At 44.3% G+C, this 27,050-nt stretch overlaps 1 protein-coding gene across 3 annotated transcripts in view; it reads right to left on the bottom strand.

Moving 5' to 3' along the window:
• Nucleotides 1-6,700: 6,700 nt before the first annotated feature.
• LOC131664050 (A-kinase anchor protein 200-like) overlaps nt 6,701-27,050 on the bottom strand; it is a 46,842-nt gene continuing 26,492 nt past the window's right edge. The window contains exons 5-9 of one of the 3 annotated variants that reach the window (XM_058934902.1): nt 13,272-13,529; nt 12,336-13,088; nt 9,912-10,073; nt 9,521-9,598; nt 6,701-9,302 (exon numbers count right to left, since the gene is read on the bottom strand). In XM_058934902.1, coding sequence (XP_058790885.1) covers nt 9,258-9,302; nt 9,521-9,598; nt 9,912-10,073; nt 12,336-13,088; nt 13,272-13,529 — 1,296 coding nt within the window. In that variant the 3' untranslated portion in view covers nt 6,701-9,257. Of the gene's footprint in view, nt 9,303-9,520; nt 9,599-9,911; nt 10,074-12,335; nt 13,530-27,050 lie in introns of all 3 variants that reach the window. The other 2 variants (XM_058934901.1, XM_058934900.1) reach the window with 2 other exon arrangements.

Raw genomic sequence — 27,050 nt, forward strand, 5'->3', positions numbered from 1 at the left:
TCCAACCCTTCCGCGTACTGTCTCGACTTTTCACAATACCAAAAGTTCCTTGTATATACGTACGGTAAAAGCAACATCAAAGAAATTGCGGAAACCTTCACCTCTGACCTCAAAGCTCTTCAAAAAATGGTCAGCGCTTCGGTGGAATTTATCACTGACGCTAAGCTCAAAGCTCGATGCAAAAGATTGTCTAAAAAATTGAGCCTATCGTGTAGAACTGACGACGAATCCGGAAGCGAATCTGAAAATTATAATTCATAATGGCGGAAATCATCTCTGAAGATCTAAAGATTGTTTTTTGGAATTGTCGTAGCATCAGAGCAAGAATAGAAGAAATCCCCAAGATTCTACAAAAGATCGACATTTTAGTGTGCGTTGAATCGTGGTTAAATGATCAAGACAAAGGTTTACATTTTCCCGGTTTTAAAACTATAAGGATAGACCGCATGCACAAAAAAGGCGGTGGCATCGTAATTTTTATCACAAATAATTTAGCTTATGTCCAGATCCATAACTTAGTCTATCCCAGTCAAGCGTTCGAACTACTAGCCTTTGAAATCACTAATATTACTCCTAAAATCGTTTGTCATACTTATTACAGAGCCCCGGGTTCCGATCATACGCAGAATGAGTGGAACACAATTTTTAATAACATTAATCCTAACCAAAAAACGATTGTGATGGGAGATTTCAATGCTCACCATACCTTTTGGAATTGTGGCGACAGTGATAACAATGGTGAATGTCTTTTTTTAGCTCATACCAATTCCGACACATTTCTGCATAACTTCGACTCTCACACTTATATTCGCAATAACTCTAACTATTTTTCCAATCTTGACTTAATCTTCTCATCAAATAATGTTGCTGATAAAATCAATGTCTTAGTAAACGACGAAACTTGGGGCTCCGACCATTTCCCGATATTCATCGACGTTCACATTAGTAAAAATACATATCGCAAAAAAACATTTAACGTAAAATCAACTCGCACTGACTGGGCTAAAGTTACTAGCTACCTTGATAACAACTACGTTCATTTTCTTAGTTACGATTTTGTAAATGCCGAACCAAATTACAAATACTCTACTTTCACTGACGTAGTAGCCAACGCTATTAAGACAAACACTCCGGTAAAGAGAGTCGTGAATAACAAAGTCCATAGGAACCCTGTGTCCTGGTGGGATTATGATTGCGACAAAGTCATAAGACTACGAAGAGCTGCCTTCAAAAAATGGCGTTTCTCCAAAAATCAGCTAGACTTTTTTGAATACAAAAAAGCCTCTGCTCTGGCCCGTAAGACGTTTAAGACAAAAAAAAGAGCCAATTTTCGAAATTTTGCTGAATCGCTCAACTTCAGCGTTAATCAAACATACATCTGGAATAAATCTAAACTTTTGAAAAATAAATGGATCAAAATCACTCCCAATAGCTCCCACGAAAACCACCAGAACTTCAGACTTATTAATGACTGTTTAGACCGCATCAGCCCTAGCTGGTGTGCAAACGATCCCAACAATTTGCCTAACTGCCAATCGAACCCCTTACTCGAATCTTTATTCAATTTTGCCGAATTCAACGCCTCACTTAGCAGTAAAAACACTCGCTCCTCTTGCGGTGTGGACGGCCTCGACTACGAAGCCATCCAACGACTTCCGCTCAAATACAAGCTTCTACTTGTCGACATTTTCAACGACATGTATCAAGCGAGCTCCTTTCCCGATGAGTGGAAAAAGTCTCACATTCATTTCATCAACAAGCCTAACGGTAAAGGCGTTAGACCCATTGCGCTTAGCTCCTGTCTCTGTAAAGTTTTCGAAACCATGCTCAAAAATAAATTACAATGGTGGGCTGAAACCAATGATATACTCCCTAGCTTTCAAACAGGCTTTAGAAAAGGACAATCCACCATCGATAATTTAATCGGCCTGACGCTTGAGGTCGAAGAAGCCTTCTCCGAGCACAAAGACGTTCTTGCAGCTTTCCTCGATATTGAAAGCGCATTCGATAATGTCAACATCGAAATCCTTCTTGATAAACTTGCCGCTGCCGGCTGCCCCCTGATCTTTATCAAATTCATTCAGCATCTTACATCCGATAGAATAATTCACGCGGAAGTTCTTGGCGAAAACACTCGAACAGTCAGCAAGGGCGTCCCGCAGGGAGGTGTGCTCAGCCCTATACTTTTTTGCATCTACATTGCCTCCGTATGTAATCATCTACCCAAAACAGTTAAAATTGCTAAATTCGCCGACGACATTGCGCTGTACTGCAAGCGTCGCCCTCTCTCCTCCAGCAAAAGATTACTTGAAAAATCCATTGATATTATCAACAATAATCTTTTCGAACTCGGTCTCGATCTGGCACCCCATAAAACGGAACTAATTCACTTTAACAAGTCAGGTGTTATACCTGGCGACACCTCCATACAAGTTAGAGATAATACTATTCACTCCTGTGAAACTGCCCGGTTTCTCGGCATCATTTTCGACTACCAACTCACCTTTAAACAGCATACTCGCTCTCTTATACAAAAGGCCCACAGGGCCAATAATATCATAAAATTTTTACGAGGCGTCTCATGGGGCTCAGACCCCGAAACACTACTCATCCTATATAAAAGCTATGTCCGCTCAACGATTGACTACGGCTGTTTTATTTATTATCCAAAAACTATGGAGCACAGCTCGGCTCTTGAAAAAGTCCAATACGCCGCCATAAGATTCGCCCTTGGCTACCGCATCAGTACTCCAACAAATATCCTTTTATCCGAATCTAAGTTGCCCTTTCTGGAAGAACGCGCATACTTTCTTTGCAGTAATTATATTAACAGTCATATCCAATCCGAGTTTATTAGCACATAAAAACATATCGCGGATTTTCAACAAAATTCAACATAGACAATGTAAGCTCAAAAATAGCAGACGATTACTTATCAAATGTATCAAAAACTCTAAATTTATAGATAATGCTATTTACACAAACAATCGCTATAATATCTATATGTACAATTATGACACACTCTTCAACCCAATTAATATTGACACTGAATTCGGCCTTGAGCTTAGTAAAGCTGCTAATATCAATGCTTTAATAGATAATAAAATTGCCAATAATGACGCTTATGCGATATTTACTGACGGGAGCAAAACACCTAATGGTTCCTCCGTAGGCGCTGCCATGATTTGTGAATTTTTCTCTGTTTCAACCGTCAACAGACTCGACAGTAGAGCCTCGATTTTCACGGCTGAATGTATAGCCATCAATGAAGCAACTAAATACGCTCTCAATCACGCCAATCGAAATGTAATCGTTTTCACTGACTCGCTGAGTGCGCTGCTATCCCTCAGAAATTTCCACTTAAGTGTTAAAGACAATCCATATATCTATGAAATTAGGCAAAATATCCTTGAATTTCAGATCAAAAGCACTAACAATAGTTCAGTTCATCTCGTATGGATTCCAGCGCACTCAGGGATTCAGGGAAATGAACGTGCTGACTGCCTGGCCAAAGAATCCACCCTGTCAAATCCTGACTCTGACCTTAAAATCCCCTTCACTGATCTGAAAATGTACCTTAAAAGCGCCGCTCGCACCAACACACTTGAAGTAATTTCTGAAGAAGGAGCCTATAAAGGAAAACATTACTTTCAGAATTTTCATAACGATAGAATTAAACCCTGGTTCTCCAAACTTAAAATTTCGCGTCATATTATTACCACCATTAACCGATGCAGATCCGGACACTATAATTTAAAATCATCCTTGTTTAAAATAAAAATTTGCAACAATACAATTTGTGAATGCGGTAATGAACTGCAAGATCTCGATCATATCCTTTGGCAATGCCCCTTGTACGATATGCACAGGATAAAATTCATCAACAATCTTAAACACTCCAGTATGCTCCTTCCTTCCTCAAGTACAGTGATATTAAGTAACAGTAATACCAAAATCGCACGTCATATTGTTAAGTTCCTCGACGACTGTAAATTAACTATCTAAACTGTAGCTCTATCGTGTATCTCATCAATATATTTATAAAGCGTATTATTTATTCTGTACACTACTCCGTATATTATACTACTCCCATGTAAATCTCGATGTAACTCTCTTTTTCAGCATTATAACCCTTCTTCTGGGTTGAAAATGCTCTAATAAATAAAAAAAAAAAAAACTCTGTATATCCTTCTTGTATATTAAACGTTTCGCTAAATATGTTTCCAGCCACTTCAGTACTTTATTATGGAAAACAAATTATACATTAAAAAAAGATTATAAATACAAAACCCATATCTATACTATCACAAAAACATTATCAGAAATATTACAATATTTTGGTAGAAAATATGAACACACTTAAACATATCAAATTATCTACGAAATTCATATTTTGTTTAAAATAACATTCTGAAGAGGCTGGAAATATGTCTAACGAAAAGGATACATTGAATTGTTAATTTAATTTCATTTGATTTTACGGAGGCTTGGCTCTTAATATTAGAATTTTAATTTAGAACTACCCTTTGTGTGTAAAATTGCTGCGATAGTCAAGTCGAATGCAGCCATTCTGATTATATATGCGAATTATTAAATCGCAGCTACAATAAGTGTTATTACATTGTGCGAAATATGCTTGGTTTTTTGAGCAAGAAAAACCTCGTGCTGTGCTGAATGTCAGACTATGAATTAAAAAATTTTTGATTAAAAAATAAAATTATATGTTAAATAAATTTCCTATGTTATTTTCAAAATATCAGCAAAACAAATTCTTACGTTATTGAAAGTAAAAACAAATTGTATATTATTATAACCATTATATTCAAATACACGACGAAATATATTGTAATAACTTAAATCAAATTAATTACCAATCGTATCGATAGATAAATGTAACATACATTGTTCTCACAAAAATATATTATCAAAATTTCAAATACAGATAACCATAAAGCATTCTATAACATATAATTTGTTAAATCGTAACAATTTGAAATTGAAAATTTATGTTATGCCAGTGGATTAGAATTATATCACATATTTGCAACTTCAGTTTTCTTTGCAATATGTATTTTTCCAATCAATAACATGGCACTCTTTGAGACTATAAGCGAGATTCATACAACGAGATTCATACAACGAGATTCATACAATAGTTGTATATATAAGAAACAATGGAAACTTTAGACCGTGCCTTTTGGATAAAAAATAGAGTTGAGGTTCTTCGAGGAATATATAAAATTGGTAAGCATGAACCATTTATTGAATACTACGTACTTAATAAGCCTCATTGTATTAATTTGCAATTCAGAATTAAAAAAACATGTGCTGATAAAAGTCTTCAATTACTCTTCTTATACAGAAATGTAAGTTTTATTCTTTCCGACCTAGTAGGTAAAATGAATCTTTGCTGTTAAAACTTTAAAATGGAAATATATATGGAAAAATATATGACCAATTTTCACATAATGTAGATTTAAACAAATTTTTGAGCTCATGTTTGAGATCGATAGATTTTGATATCCATTCCGAATCTCTCAGTCTCGATGATAATATAAATGTAGAATCTCTACTCGCATCTTCAAATAAACTGTTTAGTTACTGATGAATATAGAAATTAATCATATACTATTATTTATAGCGTAAGACTATAGATGTGTTTAAAAGCCGTTAAATCGCATCTTAAAATTAGTTTAACTCAATCTAAGGTGCGTGATAAGTAATAATTCTATTTGAGTACAGAGTAATTATTTCTTTGACATTTTGACGTAGAATCAATAAAATAAATTTTTCTTAAAACACTTACAAAACAAGAAATTAACTTCACAATATTCTTACCTAAAAACTAATAAGTGTGTACATACAAAATCAATATATTATCTTTGCTATGAATGGTTTTCCTTTTTAATTTCATACAAGAAAGAGAAACCATTTCGATACGTACGTTTTTTCATCCTAAAAATAGCACTACTGTAATTTAGCTTTATTTTTGAATCGATAAATAAAAAAAGTTAAAAACTTACATAATCTGCGTGGAATTGAAAAGTTCGTAAGAACATGAGTCTTTATAAAAACTCGCCACGGTATGATAACAGTAAAGTCTAAAAGTAAAGTACCTCGTGTACATGTAATTCGTTGTTTTATTGTTCGAGCTGTCAGGTGATTAGTTATAAAAACTTTTAATCGATTCATTATAAGTTAGTAGTTTGTAACAAATAATATAAAATTGTTGTTGATAATCAAAATAAAAATTCAAAAATCAATTGTTAAAATTCGTAAAAAATTTTAATAAATTTCCAAAAACTCGTTTTGCTAGTAATGTAACTGTCAATACATATTTCATTAGTGACATAACGACTTGCGCACAATTGTACACGGTTTTATTACGTACTCAAATTATTGTGCACCGTAACATAGCGTGAGAATTGATACACGCTGATTCACACTATATTACTACACACAAGAGATTAAGCTTCACTTTAAGAGATCATATAAACGTAGAAATGTGGTATGAAAACATTTTGTTTCTGTGTATAATTAAAAAAATTGTGCGCAATTGTCCGCGCACCGATATGCCTATCTATTCGTTAAAACTAATAGAGGAAAAACTAAATATGAAATAATAAAAGTAAGGAAATCATAATAAGGATTAGGAATAGTGCAATTAGCATAATAGTTGGATTGAAATAATACAACGTCGTACACTTGTTTCACAGTTTATTATAGGTTATAGATAAAGGTAGAATATTTTAGTTACTATTATAACTGCTGATCAAAGATACTGCGGACTGCGTTTATCGTTTTTGAAAATTTTCACTGGCGAATGCTGCGATTGGATGATTTTGGCTTTCGACGCTAAATTTGCATGCAATCTCTAATCATTTCGCTGGTTAAGAAAAATTCTCAAAGACGATATTACTCGTCCGTAACGGCGATAAAGGTGCGCAAATGAAAATAATTCGCTCTCGTCGCTGAGCTTTAAAATCGTCTCGAGAGGAAACGGTGAATTTCGTTGTAAATATTATTACAGACAATGTTTAAATTCCCATTACGAATAAGGTTTACTATACAATTTTTTAAATTTTAACTCCTCTTACTCTTACTTACTCGCGCGCTTTCTCTCTCTCTCACTTTTTCTCAATCTGACTCTCTCACTCTTGCATTCTCCTTTCTCTCGCTGGCTTGCCTTACTAATTAATAATATATCGATTTTAAAACCAATGCCGCTCTTGCGGACGTTTACGACCGCAGACTCTTCCACTTTCTTTCTTTTCTTCTCTCGCTCTCCAACACTTAGAATTTTATTATTTTTTTATATTCCAATTCAGATGGGGAGCATATACGTATAAAGCGTATATGCAATTTTATGGTTTTTTTTCTTTTTATCTCATTCTAATATTGTTAATTCATTTTTTATTTATTATATTGATCTCTACACTATGGCTTTAATGAAAAAGTTCCTCGTTAATGGTTATTTAGTTTCAAATATCACTTCACTTTAAGAGATCGTATAAACGTAGAAATGTGGTATGAAAACGTTTTGTTTCGGTTGGCAGTATTAAAATTTTTTCGCATTATTTTGTATTTTCATGCAGAATATTTATTTTGACTGTAAATCGACAATGCTTATCAAAAGGAGATTACGATGGACTTTTTATGTAAAAAGTGACAGATTCTTGTATTGATTTTTGATCTGTTGAATAGACGCTGAATTTACAGAAACGCATACCCTATTATCTAGATTATACATCACTTACACTGCTCGAGTTTATTCTATGTTTATCTAATTTTTTTTCTCATAAATGATGTGCATATGTTATAATGAATGATTTCGTGTACTCGCAGCATGTAGGCTCACTTTTTTATTGTTGTTTATTATGTTTCGCATGGAAGAGTTTGCACCTGCAGTCTTGTCATTGATTACACATTGAGTAAAAAAGTAGCGAAAACCGAAAATCGCAAAAGCAACGTTATAGTTTTTTTCGCCCACATATAAAATTTTCTATAGTTACCAAAAACGCATGCTTAAGAGTATATAATAATATACCATTGACATGTTCCCAATTGAGTCTTATTTCCGTGTTGTAATGGCTTATAGTATTTTGTTCATTGCGTTTATTCGAGCATACTTCGGTCGTATAGCTGTTGGCCATTGCCGCATCAAATTCTTAACCTTGCTTTCTCACTTTCGTACTAATCCATATATTCAAATTTAACATTCAAACGTACAATCACACACAAGCTATCTCGCGTCCGTCGATCCGTTTTGTTTGTTTGTTTTGTTTGTTTCAGTAAAAATCTTCGCCAATCAAATCTTGCCACATTTACTCTTTCTCGCTTTTTATCCATACTTCTCTGACAGTATGTAGTAAGTAGTGTAGTGTACGGGAGGCTGCCACCGTTTTCATCTTTTCCTCGTATTCGTGTCTTTTGTTCTCATGTTTTTTGAATAGGATTTTATTATGATTTTCATATGTGAGTATTCCCCGCAGAGTATACAATGATGAGCGACACATTTGCGATCGAAGGAAAAAAATGTCAAAGCGCTTCATCCTCTCTATCGCCAGTTGAACGCCGTACGCGATGTTGCTCTCTTTTCTTTTATTATTAATATTAATCTTAATAACAATTAATGACACTTTAAAATTTCTACACTGCAGGGCAATATCATCGTAACCTGCGGCTGGGCACGGCCCAGTATTAAAAAACTTTCTTGCTCGTATGTTCCCGCCTCGCGAAATAGATTATAAATCGGCAATGACTCTCGATTTGCAAAACCGGAAAAGATTTTTGACGGCGCTCATCATACTTTGTCTTTCATTTTGTTTCAGTTAAATGTTTATCCTTTGAACGCTATATTATCTGCTTTCACGGGCTTTTCATTTATATGTTTCCTTTGAATTTGGCGCTCGTATGAATGATATAACTCGTTTAAAATAAATCGACCGAAGTCATGAAAAAATTCTCTTGTCCCGTCTACTCGCTTGCTGTCAAGTGCCGTAATATAATTAATTAATATAGGCCTACTATAAAAAGTCTGTATGCTCTCGCGATGTCGCGTTCTGCATTTAGTAGACATCGTCATCTCTTCATATTTTTATTTATTTATTTTTTTGCTGCTGCTCATAACGAAAGAACGTCATTTTCGGTTTTGTTGCAGGAATGGTCCAAATATACATATCTATATAATATACTTTTTTGGTTTTAACGAGAGAAAAAACTTTCTTCTTCCCAAAATGCAATTCAATTAGCGGCGCTTATTCGTTCAAGTTGTTTGCGTGGACTGCGTCAGCGACAATTTCCTGAAGCAAAAATAGTTTAAAATTAATATCGTTAAAAAACGGACGATATAATCTATTCGATCAGACATAACTTTACTTGTGAAAAATTATGGATACCGCACTTTCAATTTCTTTCACGCGATAAACTGTCGCGCCACAAATATAATTTCTATCGGATCGGAATTTTAAGTTAAGAATTTCGAGAGGCAAATGGTGAAATAAGAGGGTGACGGACTTACATTCACTCCAGCACTCTCAATAGTTTCATTAACAGCTGCAGCTACAGCTTTCTCGCTGATGTCAATTTCTTCAATAGCCTGAAAAATGAAGTTTATAGATGAACACACGTCAAATGCGTCGGCATACAGATGAATGATTTTTGTGTATTTTAATAATGTTATCAGATGGCCCCTCGCTCAATTGTCTTCACAGGCTCAAAATTTTAGAGGTCTCGAGGATTACCATTGTTCGTCGAACAATGATAAGCTGATGGCGATCATCATTTAAGTGTGTCTTCAAAGGGAATGTTTTTTTTTTCTTTTCTAAGATGGCTATGCGCGATATTTCTCGAAAACTGATGGGCCTTTATGTGTGTAAACTGTGCGGCATAGTATTGAAAGGAAAAAGTACCTTGGTCACTGAAGCAACGTCCTCGGTGATGGCAGGAGCAGGTTGGATCGTCTCAGCTGGCAAAGCGGTAGGAGCGGTCTTGGGTGCATCGTCAGCGATGCCATTCTCCGTCACTTCGGTTTTAGGCATGTTGTTAGCAACGACGGCAGCGGCCTCGGGTTCCTGTAAGCGTTCGATACAGCAATCATTTACACGTTCTTCGAATGCTCCTTTCGCACTCTTACGTGCATGCAATTCACGATTATATTAACATCAACTATTCAATGTGTCTCGTGCCGTGGAACTATTTTGTTTTTTCTTTTTTCAATTCGGTACGGGCATCGAGACATTTCAATATTGTTTAGTTTTCATGTAACTGTACTTTCAATGGCTATGAGAGAGTCGTAGTGTTTACGGAAATAATGGTTCCATCAATTCTAATAATTTCTAAACAATTATATTTAGCCCGGAAAAAACTATGTTAGTTGTAAAACATCATGCCATGAATTTATAACCAATGAATATACTCGCTCTGAACAATGTAATGATGCGATTTATAATTGGTTAATCGCTTTTGTGGACTGAATAAAAAATGTTGATATATTCAATGTTGATTAATGATGTAATGACACATTGAACCCTGGCGAATGAAATCTGTGATTCACTCTCTCATTCCAAGTAAGTCAAACCAAGTAATAAGAAACGACAGTTAAATGGCTTATGCAAATTAGAATTCTGACGAGTTGATTGCAACTATTTTCAAAGTTCTAATTTCAATGATTTGCAATGGTTCGAACGAGACAGTTAGCATGCATACACAAACAATGCTAAATTACTATGTGTAAAATTCAATCCCGCTGCATGGTATCGTCTATCAGTGAGACTTTGTTTCGAGCTATTTATATTAGTAACAAAAATAAAGAACAGCAGTATTAATGGAATAAGGCGTGTCTAAAAGAATCCACAAGAGTTGTTGAGTTTTTAAAAGCATAAAATACTAAAAAACGCCCAATTTCATCAATATCGGTTGAATACCCAATTCAATGACTTATTAATAATAATTCATTGTGTTAATGATTACAAGTAAACCAAGAGGCAAAACAACACATGGAAAAACTTTTGGTGTTAGGATAGAGGAATGACAGGATGAACCGAGTCTTTTTAAGCATTCGTTTGTTAATATCCATGATCATAACGTCCGTAACAAAGAGTCAATAGAGGGAATGACAGGGCAGAAACAACATTACAAGACTTTTACAATGATTTTCTTTTCCGCAGAAATGTTGCAATATCCATTGGCTCTAAATTTGCCCACTAATAACACACCAATGTTTCAAAAATTTTCACTCAGATCTGTGAAAATTGTTCATTCATTAATATTATTTTTCTATCCACCATACACAATACAAACGTATCCCCAAAAGCAGGCGCGTGCATCTTATTGTTCATACTGGTGTTTGTAGCTTATTAAAATGTTGAAAATATCTGCCTTGAAGCCCTAGAATGTAGCTTATTTAGATATAAAGATGTCGATCAACTTCACTTATTGTCCCTCTTTTCATTTTTTTTTCTTATTTTGTTGTTCGGACATGTCGGTGCGTTAGTCGTAAAAATCTGTGTATAAAACTTCCGAGAGAAATCTAAGTATAAGGATCGGAATTGCTTTCAGGGATTTTGAAAAACTCAACTGGTTATCAACTGAAAAAACATGAAGCTGGATAGATTCTTTTTTTGTTAGATATTCTCAAGAGATAACAAGACTTAAATGTTATGTCCAATTTTAGTTACACAGAATAGCGATTGTAATGTAGAAATAGATAATTGTATTATTTTAGTCGAATTAAGTAATAATTTAGTTGTCGATAAACAGTGCTATTAAACATTTCCATAGTAGCAGAAATATAACTCTAAGAATCTACAAGAGCTTTTACAATCATGCAACTGCGTAAGTCAATTGCGCCTGAAACGGTAATAATAGCATACTCAGCCTTACAAATCGCTCGATTCAATTCAAGGTGTCGTATTGTCGATAATCATTCGAATGTGTACGTAAAAAGCTATGAAAAGTAATAGTGGAAAGCAGTCTTCTTTGCGCCATGTTTTGACTCAATCGATAACCACTTGTTTGATAATATAGAGAGAAAACGACTGGAGAAATTACAATGTCGCTTGAAGAGCAAGAGCAAAAAAAAAGAAAAAAAAGAAAAAAAAGAAAAAAAAGAAACGGGACTATCGCACAATCACAATATCGGAACTGTTCATTGACAAAGAGAGATATAGGTGACGCGCTTTGATCTACAAGTTCGCTTGACAAAAGATTTTTGTTGACATGGCTCAAAAATCGTCGTCGGGCTCGAGTGCGCGGATTTCAGTCTGTCTGAATAATCGATCGCATGCCAGGAGGATGTCGAAGTGTCGAGTTATTTTTTGTGTTGCGTTAGTCACCTGGACGCTCTGTTCATCCTCGTCCTGCTCGTCACCGTGATGATGGAAGCCGTTGAGCACCGGCTGCGCCAGCTCTTCTTCTTCTTCCTCTTCTTGTTCTTTCGTCGTCGTCGTCGTTGTCGTCGTCGTCGTTGTCGTCGTCGTCGGCGCTGTGGCCGTGCTGTCGCTGCCTTCGACGATATCGATCTCGTCGTCGACGACGACGGGGGCGGTTAGCTCCTCGTCGTCGTCCTCCTTGAGGAGGTCCTCCTGCGGGGGCAGCGGGTACTCGGCGGAGCCCTCGTCGGCGATCTCGCTAGCGTCGTTGGTGAGCTCTTGTGGCGAGGGCGGCGGCAGCAGGTCGAGCGAGTCGAGTTTGTCGGTGAGCTCGTCCTGCATGGTCGTGGCGGCGAAACTGGCGATTCTGGAGGTCTGCTCGAGCGGTGCCGGCGAGTCGGGCAACGGCGGCGGAATCTCTTCCTCTTCCCGTTCCGGCTGGACTTGCTCCTCCACGGCCGAGGCGGCCTCGGGCTCTGACTCGACTGCGGCGGGTTGCGACTCGGCCGCTTCGCGCTCGACGACGACGATCTCTTGCTCTACGCACGCGGGCTCTTCGCTAGGCGCCAGAGCGTCCGAGATGGCCGCTGCGGCGGCGGCGGCGGCGGCGGCGTCGGCAACGACCTGAGCCTGTTCCTCTTTCTGTTGCTGTTGCTGCTCGGGCAGCTTGAGGGCCTCGGCGAGTGCGCTGGCGGTGGGCGCGACCTGTTGGGCCTGCTGCAGGGGCGACGGATCGATCGGCGTCGGCGGGGGACTCGAGGGCGCGGGCGGCTTTGGGGCGGAAGTGGATAGTTCGGTGGTAACAGTGGGGAGGATAGCGTCCTCAGTGGTTTTCCTCTCAGTGATAGACGACGACTCAGTGGGAGCGCTTTCGTCCGCGGCGCCGGCTGTCTCACTGACCTCGATTTTCTTTTCGGCGACGGCTGCTGCTGCTGCTGCTGCTGCTGCTGCGGCGGCGGCGGCGGCGGCGACTGCGGCCGGGGCCTCTTCCTTCTTGGGCTCCTCCTTGGCCGGCTCCTCGTTGGCTGGAGCTACGGCTGCGTCCTCGGCGGCGGGCTTGGCTGCCTCCTCGGGCTTCTCCTCCGTGGGGCTGCTCACGGCGGACTTGTTCTCGGGGGTGGCTGCTGCTGTCGCTGCGGCCTCGGCCTCCTCGCCACCCTGCGACCCCACACAACAACGTTAACCAACCTTGCTCGTTTCGCAAATTCAAGGCCTAAACAAGACATCTCGCTCGATGATCATCCGCGAAGCTTTGACTTTTTCGTGGAACGCGGAAGATGGCATCGAGATTACCAGAGCGACGGTCAGGTTCGGGTTCAGAGAGCGAAGGCCACTAAACCAAGCTAGCTCTCGGCGGCTCGCGATATTGGGTTTCGTCCGCCGCGGCGAGCGATGCATTTTATTTTTAAATTTCTCTCGTCAAGAATTACGCGAGCGCGCGTGTTGTCTGCGTCGCGCTTGCATTGCCTGCGGACTCGTAACTGCGCAAAATACCGCGCGTCGGTCATACGATATCATGCGCAATCTTACACGTTTCGATTCCACGCGACACGACGCTTCGTCTCAACGATGCACTCGAAGCGTATCCGCGCGCATTATCGAACGCTCAATCGAGCATAAACACAGACTCGAAGTCAATTGTGCGTTGCGTTGCGCACTCGGGTGAAGAAGGTCGAGCGTTCGTATTCGGAAAACGTATCGAAGGTGCAGACTCGGTATTTCGAGCGATCGTCGCTTTGGCCATGCTCGTTGGGTACAGCCAGAAAGAATAAGCGAAACGATCGGTCGATTGGACGATTCGCGCTCCCTTGGCTTTCCGCCGCGAATGAGCAACGAGGAAACATCGATGTATATTGTTTCGAAACGAGGCTATGCGTTTCGTTGAGCGGATAAGAGGGACACGCGTGTAATCCGGGATGAAGGAGAGGGATACACTGCGGACGCAACCAATAAGTCGGCAGCTTTCGAATAAAAGCTGCTTGCAAGACGGATGACGGCCAGACGCAGACGACGCAGACGCGCGTAGGGTCGAGTGCAGCTCCGAAAGGGGGAGCAATTCTGCGAGCAGCAGCGGCAGCAGCAGGGGCTGACCTAGCGTGTCAGTGTGTCAGAGAGCTCTCCACTGGCTCTTTTTCCTTTTCTTTTTCCCGGCTTGCTCGCGCGCGACGAGCCGCGAAACGACGACGAATCGTCCCTCCCGGCGCGAGGCTGCGCCCACCGTTCCGTGAGCCCCTCGGGCTTATTGTGATCGATCGCGCGCCGATACTCTCCCGCTTTCTTGTTAATCGACGAACGAGAACGAGACACTCGAGGCGCGCCGTCCGCGCTTCCTCGCACCTCCTCCGACGCGGCCCGAACGACCGAACAATGCGATTCTTCCTCGCGCACTTTTCCATCGCGGTGAAAGGGCCCTGTGTACTCGTGGTAAGATGAGCCTGCGGCGCATGCCACGCTCGGCTACCTTTTCTCCCCCCCCCCCCTCCCTCGCTCGACGGTTGGCGGCTCTTCGCTCTTTCTGCGTCGGGCACCCCTCGTGGCTACGCGCCCACTGCCTATCGATCCTCGCTCTTCTCTAGCCGGCGAATTCGAACAAAGAGCCGGCCTTTCAATTTGCTGAATTAAACACACGCAAGCGCGCACACCGCCGAGCCAGAAGGCTTTTTCGCAATGTGTGCGTGAGAATATCGATCGACCGTACGCGCGTACACGGTGGCGTGGCTTCGACAAAAAAAAAAAAAAAAAAAAAAAAAAAAAAAAAAAAAAAAAAAAATCGGAGCTAACAATTAGTGGGACGCGGGTAGCACACACGTGGGGGACATAAAAGTCCCTGCTGAGGTTTACGCGTGTACGCACACTTTTGTCATCGAACACATATATTTTTGTAGCTGTTGGCCAGACTAAAGCTTTTTTCTTATTATTCAGACATTCGTATGTGGCGTAGTTCATATACGCTTATTTTAAAATATAGCCAAGTAAATGTGAGACGTCAGCGTCAACGAGCAACAATCTCTGTCGTGTTTGAACCCAATGCCCCAACTAACACAACCACACCAAGAAATTGCGCTTCAACCATTGGTCGCAAATCGATTATTCGCTAGAGCTCTTTCCGTTCGTGGGCTAAAACGCAGATTTTCAAGCAGCGATTCTCCAACGGCATATAAGTCGATCGTCCCTGGTGTCGACTGCGCCCAGATTCAGCGGACGGTGCCGCCCGATAAGAGACAAGCAGAAGCGCGCTCATTCGTTCAGCCCACTCGAACAATCCAAGTGCATTAGCGCTGCGAGGCGCAACGGTGTCGAGGGTGCATCGGAGCGCGACAGCGACTCGATAAACGCCCGCTACGTATCCATCGAGGTGCTCGCGGTCTCACGCGAATACGAGCTAGGGCGCCATTTTATTGAAAACATAACGCGCGGCATCGATCACTATCAACTTTGACAGACGAATCGCCCGATCCGTTTATCCGTTTGACACTCTCGCTTTGTCAGGATCACGGCAGTCGCGCGCGCGCAATTATTTATAAGCGCAGTGTGCATTAAGGGAAACCCGAACGTCTGGCGAGCAAGTCGAAGACCCCCCTCCCCCTTTCCAAGCTTCCACCGGCGGGTGAGCATTAAAAATGCATTAGGCTAATTTTCCGTAACCGAGCGCTGCTCTCCCTCGCACTCGACGGACGAAGGTCCCCAATCGTGAGTGGACGTGTACGTCTGTCTGTTGTGCACGAAGCACACGTCGAAGGGCAACCCGCCCATCGATCCCACGAGTCGCTGCTCCCCGACAATGCGATGATGATCGATCAACTCTCCGACGCGAGAACAAAAGGCCCAACGATTGCATTTTCAGAAAGATCTCGTGACTTTTCAGTTTTTCTTTCTCGGAAAACCTCGGCGAGTCTCGAGTGATCTCGAGAACGACTTCTCGAGTGACGGGGGCGCTCACTTTTTTTTCCAGCCAGAGAGACGAACAATCAAAGCGTTCTCTGATGGGGCGTTTGGGAAATGCTTCAAATGCCCCTACAGCTCTCTTATCTGGAAATAGAGTGTGACGGGAATCTAAATGGTAATTTCATTTTCTGTGTAATCACGATATATCTTGTGGGAGATTTTTCATTTAAGGGTGCAATAATGTCGAGGGCACTCTATGGAAATTACATTTTAAGTAAAATAATTTGACGCGCTGCGGATTAAAATTGTGGGCAGTTGATGCTCAGCAGCGAGCCATAAAATAATTTAAGCGCAGAGGTGATTATGACGAAGATTTTTCATAACGACGCCGGTTATATTTTCCTACTAAAAAGACAAATAAAACTGAAAATGCGCAAAAGTATTTAGTAGCCGAAATTGGAAAAAAAAGCGTTGAAACGAGTTGAAGCTTACGCAGAAGGAAAAACATCAGCATCTTAAGCTAAAATACTTTTGGAGAGTCGTTTAAACATCACGCATTGAATGACAATGTATGTAAAGCAGGAAGAGTGATTTGCTCGGTAATCGGTGGAGGCGCCTCTCGGAATTAGCATTCGCGCCCACGAGGGAGCGAGCAATCAAGCGAGTCTCGTGGCGCGAGTAAAGCTCTGAAAATTAATCGACGCCAACTCTTATAGGTATAACATCCTACTTCTATGCATCGCAGCTTGAGAAGACTACTTAACGTTTATGATTGTAATTGGCGACTGATGCAATTTCGTAGATATTTTTCAATGACGCAACGACGAGTCGAATTATGTAAGAGACGCGTGCGCAGCGACGGAGACAGAGCTTGAATTACTGATTGTTTACCGCGAAGATTTGCCAACATAAGTATCCGATGCATCCGATGATCCGAATGACTCGGCTTTATTAGCATCGCAAGATAGCCCATTACACTTGCTCGGAAACGAATTAAACTGCGCCACAGTTAGAAGGGAGGCGATAACGACGCGAAGCTTGCGCCTCGCTGTCGTCGAGCTCTTTGCGTCTTTATTTTTCTTTGCCGCGCAGGTCGCGCTGGCGACTATTTTTGTCGAGTGTCGACTTACTCTTGGCCACGTCAAGCTGTAGCCACAACGAGCTTATCGAGGGGCACCCATCGAACGGATTATTTATTGGCTTGATCGACGCCAGCTAAAAAGAAACCATTGGTTCTTCTACTGTTAGTCGAAGCCGCACAGCAACTTAACGAAAAAGAAAAAAAACACGTCAAACTGAAATAACAGTGCATGCAAATATAAGAAAGGTCAAGCTGGCGAATAATTTTCGGTGGTTCCAGCTTGGCGGACGTCTATTTATCCAAGGCGGAATCGCCGAAAAGCACGCGCTCAGTCTCTCGCGCAGGCAAGACTGGGTGCAGACCACTTGTCAATGTCAGAGTCGCAGAGTCCGAACGGAGGAGCGACATTCGCAAACGGATTGGAGCCACTGTCTAAGCACGATGGTTCATACAAATCACAGCAACTGGGTGAGAACACAACGACACCCAGCAGTCCCAACCGACAATTGGGGATTTGGAGATTACCGCTGGTTAATTTGGCGTGTCCGCCCGATTCGCTGCTCTCGGATATCGATCTCCGTTGTTTGCGACAAGTCGAAGGTCAGCCCGAGGTGGGAACGAGGCGACGAAGCTTAAACCTTTCACCTCACGCCAACAGCAACGCCCTTTCACGCGTCCAGCTGCCGCCCAGCTTAATTAGCGATTTAAAGTTGAACGGCCCGATAATCGCGCTTCGGAAACTGCTAATTGAGTTATCTCGAGAGAGACAGAAAGAGAGAGCGCTTTGTGCGCAGCGCGCGGCACACTGCCTCTAGTTTTCCACACGGTTGTCGACTTTGGTAAGCCGTGGCTAGTTCGATCTCCAGCAGCGAGCACAAACTGCCCGTTCAATTGTAAATTATTCCACTACCACTCATTCCAGCGACATAGATGCTGGAACTGTCGTTAGAATACGAAAAGCGAAAAAAACCCAGTTCATACTTGACGAAGGAGGGCAGGGAGGGGGAGAGGGGACGACTGTTGGCTTGTCGCAAACGCAATAAAACACGACAAGCCAAACAGAGCATCCATAGGGTTCGACGAGTTAGTGGAGACATTAAGAAGAAGATGAAAACAAGAGAGCCAAGGCAAGTTAAACGAAAGAACGGGGAGGGGGCGGGTTTGAAGGGATGAGCGGGGTACGTGCGATCGTACCGTGGGCTGATCACCGGACGTCTCGTCCTCCTCGGAGCTAATGCCGAGGAGGGGTATCGCGGCGAGAAGACGTCGGGCCCCCCAGGCGAGGAGGCCCGCGGCTCTGCACACTCCACCGCTCACCGTCCGGCCTACCTTCAGCACGGACTCCATAGCTCTTCCTCCTTGCCCTCGCTACTGCTGCGGCTGCCACCTGCTTCTCTTCGGTACACGTCACTTTTGTGCCTCTGGCCCTGCTGCTGCTGCTGCTGCTTCTGCCTGTAACTCTGCCCCTTTTTGCTCTTTCTCTCGTCTGTGGCCTGCTCGTGCGTGGGTGCGCCGCCGACAGTCCCCGTGTGACTAACGGCGCCGATCGAGCCTTCCCTTACTCGCGCATTCGCCAGTAATTTTGCAAACACACGACTATTTTGATCGTATCCTCGAAGCGATCCGGCAATGGCGCTCGTCGTTTCCGAGCAGATTTTCCTAGTCACGAGGAGTCGTGTATTTTTAGCGCTAGCGCAGCCGAAAGCTTTACATTTAGAAATCTATCTTGGTAATCTAATTTCGTACTCGCTTGCTATTCCGCGCGCGGCTTGCGCGAACTTTCACGGCTGGTGTCTCGGATCGCCTTAAATAAGCGGATTTCATTGTCGAACCGACACTCAAGAAAAGTCCTCTTCTATAATAATCGATTACGCAAATGGAATTGAAGCGTCGCGTATTGATCGCATCTAGCGCGATCCAGTCGATACGTCGGACTCGAGTCCGGCGACCTCGACATTCTCCGCGAAAAAACGATCCGAGCCGCAAGCTTAGCAGATTCGTCTAAAAATAAGGCACGGCGACAAGGCAAAAGAAGAAATGGCGCAAGTGCGAAAGAGAAGGCTCGAGCGTGGACAATATACCGAGGTGGATGTTAAATACCTCGTGAGCGTGGAAGATACGAGGAGATGCAAGCAACGGACGTGGGGCGTGTGCAGTACTGGCGATGCGTTCGGCGCGGACGCACGTGTCGCGGACTACTCGGAGCCGGGCGCCGTCGGCGCTGTCTTTATATAGAGTCGCCGAGCGGCAGCGGCCCACACGTCGAGACAGCGCAGCACGAGCACGGCGCGCAGCGCGACGCACGTACGGCGACGCCTCAAGGGTGGGAGAGCGAAACTTGCTCGGGAATGCACGTGTAGGTGCAGCGAGCGGCCGAGCTACAAAACAGCCACCGGCAGGAAGTGATCGCGATATACTTTGTTGGCATTGCCGACACACGCCACCGGCCTCCGCGAGGACTGCTCGACGTGGCCCGATAATTACCATCTTGATGCTACCGTAACGTTGCCTCGGACAATGAGCGTGCGAATCGATCGGAGGTAAAAATAAAAACAGAAAACGATATTGCGAATCTCTGTCGCGTATCCAATCATCTCGAAACGATGGAATTCGCTCGCTGTTTGTGCTAATTTTGACGCGCGGTCGTTGTGCAGGGGAACGGGTAAACAGTTATGCTGGAGATCGTTTCCTCCGAAACGAGATGCGCAAAATAAAACTAGGCAAGTATAAGTAGATTAACATAATGAGGCTCAAGGCAATCGTAAATGCAAGTTACATCAATCCCAAGATAAGTGTGAAGGATCAGTGGGTGCGAATAATAATGCGCACGACAGACGTTGGGCCGCGCAACGAAAAATAATTGCTCAATGTCAAGTCTCATGAAAATGTATTCTTTGACAAAGTGCCATGGCTATCTCTGCGAATTTCTATACGAAGAGTTGGCGGACTGCTGTCTCTCTAAAGGAGACGTCGGCGAATTCACGGTACAGCGCGCTTCTATTCTCGTATGGGCAGCAGCTCGCGAACACGACACTACTGCGCCTTTGGAATTGACATGCGGCAGTGATATAATAGCTGCAAAGTAGAGAGAGAGATAGAGAGAGACTTTAAAAGCCTGAATATCGAGAGACTCATTGCGTCGCCGTAGCTGGAAAATCGACAGCTGCGTGTCATCTCCCTCGCCCACGCACATTGTCTTGCGAGTGCATGCCCTTTTTTTCGCCGGAGGGTCTTGCCTCATCCTTCCTTCTTATTGCTCGCTTGGACAGTAATTGCTTTCGCGAAATTGTAACGCTCAACAGTCATCCTACAATTGAGGCTTTACATTGGCGCGCCTAATTTTTTTCATTGCGCACGACAGCGGCAAAGAGCATTATCTTGGCCATCTAGTCAATGAACGATGCAATGATGAAACTAAACAGACGGTGTGCGCGTTTGTTCAGAAACCAATTGGATTGCAAGAAATCGAGGGTTTTGTAAAGACGACAATTGAGAAGAAAATATTTTAGCAGGCATAAATCAGAGCAGTTCGCAGCAGAGACGTAAGCTTCGCCGGATTTCCGGCGAGGGCAGCATCAGCCGTGAAGCAGCCGTGAAGGAGCCGCCAGCAAGAGAGAACTGCTTTATTTATAACAGTGCGCTCTTTTACCAACGCAGCTTCTCTTAAAATTTATAACTTTTGTCGATCGTCTCGAACGCTGATCTTACTCACAGCTGACGGGGGAACGCCTCGCTGTTTAAATATATATTTTTTTCTTCTTTATCGAGGGTAAACTAATGCACGAGAAAGAGCTCTGTGTATGCAAGGAATGCGCGAGTTAACTCCATTAAAGCGGAACGCTAACAGCGCAGCTACAGCCGCACTTTACACGCCTCGCTTCCAACAATTAAAACGTTTCATTCGTTGCAGACGCCCTCCTCCCTTTCGCTACAAACTAACGAGGCTTTATGGCGCTAACCGCTTGGCTGCTCCCTCGCTACTACTGTGTGCATACAAGGATCAAACTACTTCGCGAAATTTCAACTTTTGCCCGTTACACTCCGCCCTCGTTATTGCGATTATTGAACTTGAAAAGCAACCCAAAGAATCGCAACTTCGGATCCGGCCATATGTATTGCACGTCGGCAAGCTTCGTTAGCTTCGATTATACGACACAGTGTTCATTGTTCATTAACGGTCCTTTCACTCCGTGCGATATTCTTCTAATTGACGGTTCTATTGGAGCCGATCAACGTATGCTCACTCTCGTTCTCTCTCTCTGTCTTTCTTGCGCGCGCGCACTCCGCAGTGGGATGAATGTCGTCTGATTCGCCACGAGCGATTAGAGAACGTATGTACCTTTGTGCACGCTCGAACGCGAGGCTTTCCGAGAATAGCGTACAAGGTACCTCGATGCGCTAATTGAATTTATGATTTGCTTGTGTGATTGGCCGGTCGCAAGGGAGCAGCTCTCTTTCGCGCGCAAACATCCACGTTGCACTCGCAATCGCTCCTGGCAGCTGCTAACGGCCACCGTAAACGCATCAGCGTTTATTGAATCATCGAAACGAACCTCATTAATTGGAAATGCCACTGGCTCGTCGCCAAATTCCCTCGAAAAGCGCGGCCGAGCTTTCGATCAATCGACCGGCACGCGCGCGCCGGGAAACGCGCACTTGACGGCTCCCCGTGGCGCGTACTAAAATCAATCCGATGCGCCCCCGTGCGAAGCGTCGTTCTGTCAATTATCGAATCGCCTATGCGACGGGGGGGGGGGGGGATATGAAGCGAACGAAAAACCGACCGCTCATAAATCTCGATATACTCGCGCGACGACATATGTGGGCCGCGCGTGCCTCTCGTAAGCCGTTATCAGCTCGCGAAGCGTGCGCCTGTGCGTTACACGCGTGGCCGAGTGTCTCGATTTTATTTATAGCCGAGTATGCGCAGCTATGCTTCCCAACCCTGCGGACACTCTTTTCTCGGTTGGGGACGACCACGACGATTGACCTACTTGTTCCGTACGGCACGCGTTTTTCGGGCCTCTCTCGTTGCTGCCCCAGCCGAATCCCAACGACGTAATCGAGTTCGAGTATAGGGCAAAAATGATTTTGTAGGAAGAGGGTTGCATACGATTCTCAGGCTTGAAATTTATAGCCGAGCGAGCTTGGCGTTGCGATTCTCGTTTCTGGATTTGGCTCTCTGAATTATGCATGCCGACCTCGTCGGTAACTAGCTCGCCAGCCACACCAGATTTGATCACCCTCCTACATTACGGAAGTCGGATTAATTTTCCAGCTCGGACTGGCATCCTGATCGCAAGTGAATCGCAGATTACGATAGCGTACGAGGCAGCTTGTAAAAAAAAAAGCACCGACAAAAGAGATGAAAAGGAAGCGTTACGGCACGCGGCGCGCGCACGGAAAGCTTTTAAAAAACTCGTTTAGCCTTGACGGAAGGCCCGCGAGCGGAGGGGCCGTCAGAGAGGGAGAAGAAAAGCAGAAAGAAATTGACGCGCGCGTACGAAAGAGTGCCGGGCAGGTCGGGCTGGCGCTGTCGCGTCACTCGGGGCTCCCCAGGGAGTGGCGGCCGTCGAAGGGAACGCTGCTCGCGAGAGGCTACGGAACTGGTAATGCCAACAGTCGGCTCTGGATTATACATGCTCGGCAAACTTGAACCTTGCTGCCCCCCCCCTCCCATTAACCTCTTCTGTCACTGCCTTAATGCGTCCTCGGACCTGACTCCTCGACGCAAAATTTCGATCCGACCACTCGCATCGAGCGCGTTTCCGTAGCGCTGGCGCTCGATTAGATCGCGGCGCCTCCTCAAAATGCGCATACGATCTACTGGAGTGCGCAATTTCTTCGACGAGCTGGCGCTCGACGGCGTCCGTAACCCCCTTCGCCCCCTTCGGGTGAGCAGCTGCAGGAGCAAGAAAAAGGCTCTCGGATAACGAGAGCGAAACCGGCTGCATCGATCTTATCGCGGGCGGCGCGCACGTCGACGTCGCTGAATTTTTCATGACAACGTGTGCGCAGGATTGAGCTTTGCCGGCGCGCGATGAAAACGCGAAATCTTCGCGCCGAGCTAACAAATTGCTCGCGATTGTTTATGATTTTTTTTTTCTTATCGCGCGACACGCGCAAGCTATACTTTCCGCTTTCGATAAAATATGGACAAAGTCAAACCTTCGTCGGATGCCTCAAATGGAACGTCCTTAATTTTATTGTTGACTCACCTGTAACAAAAACACAAAAATCAAATGGTGAATAACGATATTGAAATTTGTTGAAGCGTGTATGTGTGTGTATGTGTGTGTGTGTGTGTGTGTGTGTGTGTGTGTGCGTGTGCGTGTGCGTGAAATTTTGTGCGAATAATTGAAGGGTCTCTCGACCGAATGGTAATTGGAGTGCGCATTTTGTACAAATTCGGAGCCCCGCTCTCTCGGCAGAATAGGTTTTTTTTGATAGGCAACCGCACCAGCAGCAGCTCAATACCACAATAGAATTAATCGAAAAGCAGGCTTGCTGTCTTTTTCCCCCGCTCTTCAATTCTCATCTAATTAGGTCTCAGCCGAAATACGTTCAATGGCCTATCGTGCCAAAGACGTTTGATCGTCGACAACTTGAACAAAAAATTTCGATAAGCTCGTTGGGTGCTAATTAAAGCAACGAGCAGAGTCGTCGAACTTTGCAAACTTTGGAAAGCCACTGCTGGTTCAGCTTAGCTGAGAAGGCGACTCTCGACCTGATTGGTATATAGAATCAGAGCACAGTATGGGGTAGATTGCAAGTCGAGGGCGAGAGGTAAGACGAGTCTCCGGCAAATATTGGCTCGTCGTGTGCTCTTTTTTTCAGTCTGCTCTCTCGTGTTCGTAACCCCGATCGCGCGCAACCGAGCCCAAGCCTCTTGACCCACTAGCCGATCCCAAACGCTAATGCTCACCTAAGCCCGTAATGGCCCTCCCAAAGTCGAACGCGCTGTTCCAGGTTTCGCCGAGCTTCCCGCGTTTCACGATACTTATATATATACATATATGTCGGGCTCGAGTACCCGGCCCACCAGTAAAAGCTCTCCGACAAAAAACCTGCAGTCCACGCGGCTTTTAGCTTAGCACGCTCTCGTTTATTTCTCCTTTCCTCCTCGCTTTTGCGTGTGATTTGTCTCTTTGTTCCAGGAAGTAGAACGGTAAGCTTTTCTTTGTCGAACTGATATTTATTATACAAGCGCGCTCGCGGTGAACTCGAAAGGCTTTCTGTGCTTAACAAAGCTAATATGATGCAGTCCAAGCAAAAGCTTTTCAAGCTTTCGTGCGCGTTTCGGACTTGAACAAATGCGAACATCATGGCATCGAGGATACATTTCCCTTTCGGTTGTAATATACAAGTTCATTACTATGCGCAGCAGCGGGATCTGCAGAAAAACTTTTCAACAAAACTTGTCGATAAAGTCACATCCGTGTTAGCGAGACTCCGCTCGGTAACAAGTTTAACATTGCACAGAGGCCACCGCGTTTGCGCCCGCGAAAAGCAAACGACGTTATAAACGCAATCTTCCTTTCAGCACTTCAACCAAAGTACATCCAGCGATGAAGGAAGAGGCACTTTTGGGATAAAGAAAGCGAGCGCGAGAGAGAGAGGGAAAATTATATCCAGCAGCACTTGCACGGGCCGACGTATACGCCCAGTTCTCGCAGGAAGGAAATTCTCCCTTGCTGCAGCTTCGCGACAACGACGACGACGACGACGACGACGACGACGACGACGACGACGACGACGACGACGACGAGTGGGTAAAAAGCAAGCGATAAGCAGAGGAAAAAGTGTGCGCGGACATCGATTTTTCTCGTTCCCTCTTTAGAATCTGGCCTCTCCGTTGGTCGAAAAAAAATGACACCAGACCTCGTCATTCATTGTACTCTGTGACGCCAACGTAAAATGATAATACACCAAGTCGTCACGACGAACTGTCCTCTTAACGCCTACGCGGTATACAACTCGCCAACTCTTTAATCCGAGCGCGAACGTGTTGTTTTCTTTGGCCACGACAAGCCTGTCTGACAAGTGCTCGAAGAAGTCGCCGGCCGGAGTGGCTCGCGAAAAGGAAGCTGCTCGGAGGTCCGGCGGAAAATCGATGAATGAAAAGACGCGCGCACCTCTGCTCGCGTTGATAATTAAGCCGACTAAACTTTTAATGAAAGCCGCCGAATGGGCGGCGTGGCGCGAAAACTTCCTCCTCGAGAGCCGGTTCTGCCGCTTGTTCGGCTTGGCGCAACTTGTCCGTCTCCTTTCCTCCTTCTCCTTATCTAACGGTACTTCTGGTACTTTCCGCCCTTCGACGGAGCCAACTACCCCCGACCTGAGTGTTACATTATGCAATTTCCCTTCACTCCCATTTCCGTTTTTCCCGAACCGCTGCATCTTTCATCCACGAACTTGCCTTCGTTCATTAGTTCAACAAAGTGTCCAAGCCGCGCAATCTGATTCGCCGTCAGCCGCTTCTTTCGGAACTTGACTCGCGTGCCGCCCGACGCGGAATAGCAAAATCTTGCTAATCCGTAAGATCGGTCGACCTAGGCAAGCGGCAACGCCTTCACGGACGCATTATCGATCGCAACGGATTGCAAAACTGCCTCAGCCTGGATTTCGCGTCGATTGCCCATACCGAAAGCCAATCGGAGCGAATCGGCCAACGGGAAATCGAATGACTTTCCTACAAGGCGATTAGATGACCTCTCGTGAATCAAAATTACAATTGTTGTTTTCGAAGCGAGCGTTTACACTTGAATGCCGGGCAAAGGTTTCGAGCAGCGAGCCATGCAAATGCGGGCACGTGCCAGACGTGTCCGGTAGCACAGAAATCGCGAAGTGCTCCTTAATTTGAGCGGCTGCCGTGCAGCAGCGGCATTGGCGCAGGGTTCGTCGTCGTAGTCGTCGGTTGGCATGGAAACCGCTCCGATGCGTCCCGGCATGCTGCTGCCTCTCTCTCTCTCTTTCTCTGCTCGCTGCTGCTACGCTCGATACTAGACGCCGCCCCGAATCCTGCACACCCACACTGCTGCTGCTGCTGCTGCTGCTGCGGCTCTCTCAAGATCTCCTTTAAAAATCGAGCCTTAATGGCTCTTTTTTCATAACGACTGCACTTCATGGAATATATCTCTCATTAAAGTCTCTGCTCCCTGCCCCCTCCGTCTCGTTGGTTTCTTTTTGTTTTTTGTTTGTTTTTGCATTTCATTCCTCGCCTGCAGAACTATTTGTTGCGTTACTGCTGTAAAAGGTACTCGTTCTATGTACTAATTAAACATCCGATTCTCAGCATTCGAATTAATATAATGCCTCGCTTTAAAAACTTTCAGCCGCGAGTTGGGATTGATACACGGCCAAGCGACCAGCAGGCGTAAGCGAGCTTATAAATAAGTTAAAGACGACAACGGTGTCGGTTCAGCGAGACGATGCACCTGCTACCGCTACACTCCGCGCTCGACTCGACGTGCAAAAAATCCGTAAATTTGACAAGTCTCGTTAAGTATGAGAGCGGTGAAATTACGAATGCGGTTTGCATTACAGGTCAATCATGCGAGCACTATCTCTGAAATGAGGAGTTTTGCAATCGAGACGTGGATAATACTGACGACGATCGCGTCACCAATTTCAGCTCTTCTGCCGCGCCGAAGTGCCGTAGCATCTCATTCAGTTCTCTCCTTCTCCCGTCGTCCCTGTTGTATGCAACGCAT

This window comes from Phymastichus coffea, unplaced genomic scaffold (genome assembly GCF_024137745.1).
Source record: "Phymastichus coffea isolate CEN01 unplaced genomic scaffold, Cenicafe_Pcof_1.1 PCOF00040, whole genome shotgun sequence".
NCBI classification, from domain to species: domain Eukaryota; kingdom Metazoa; phylum Arthropoda; class Insecta; order Hymenoptera; family Eulophidae; genus Phymastichus; species Phymastichus coffea.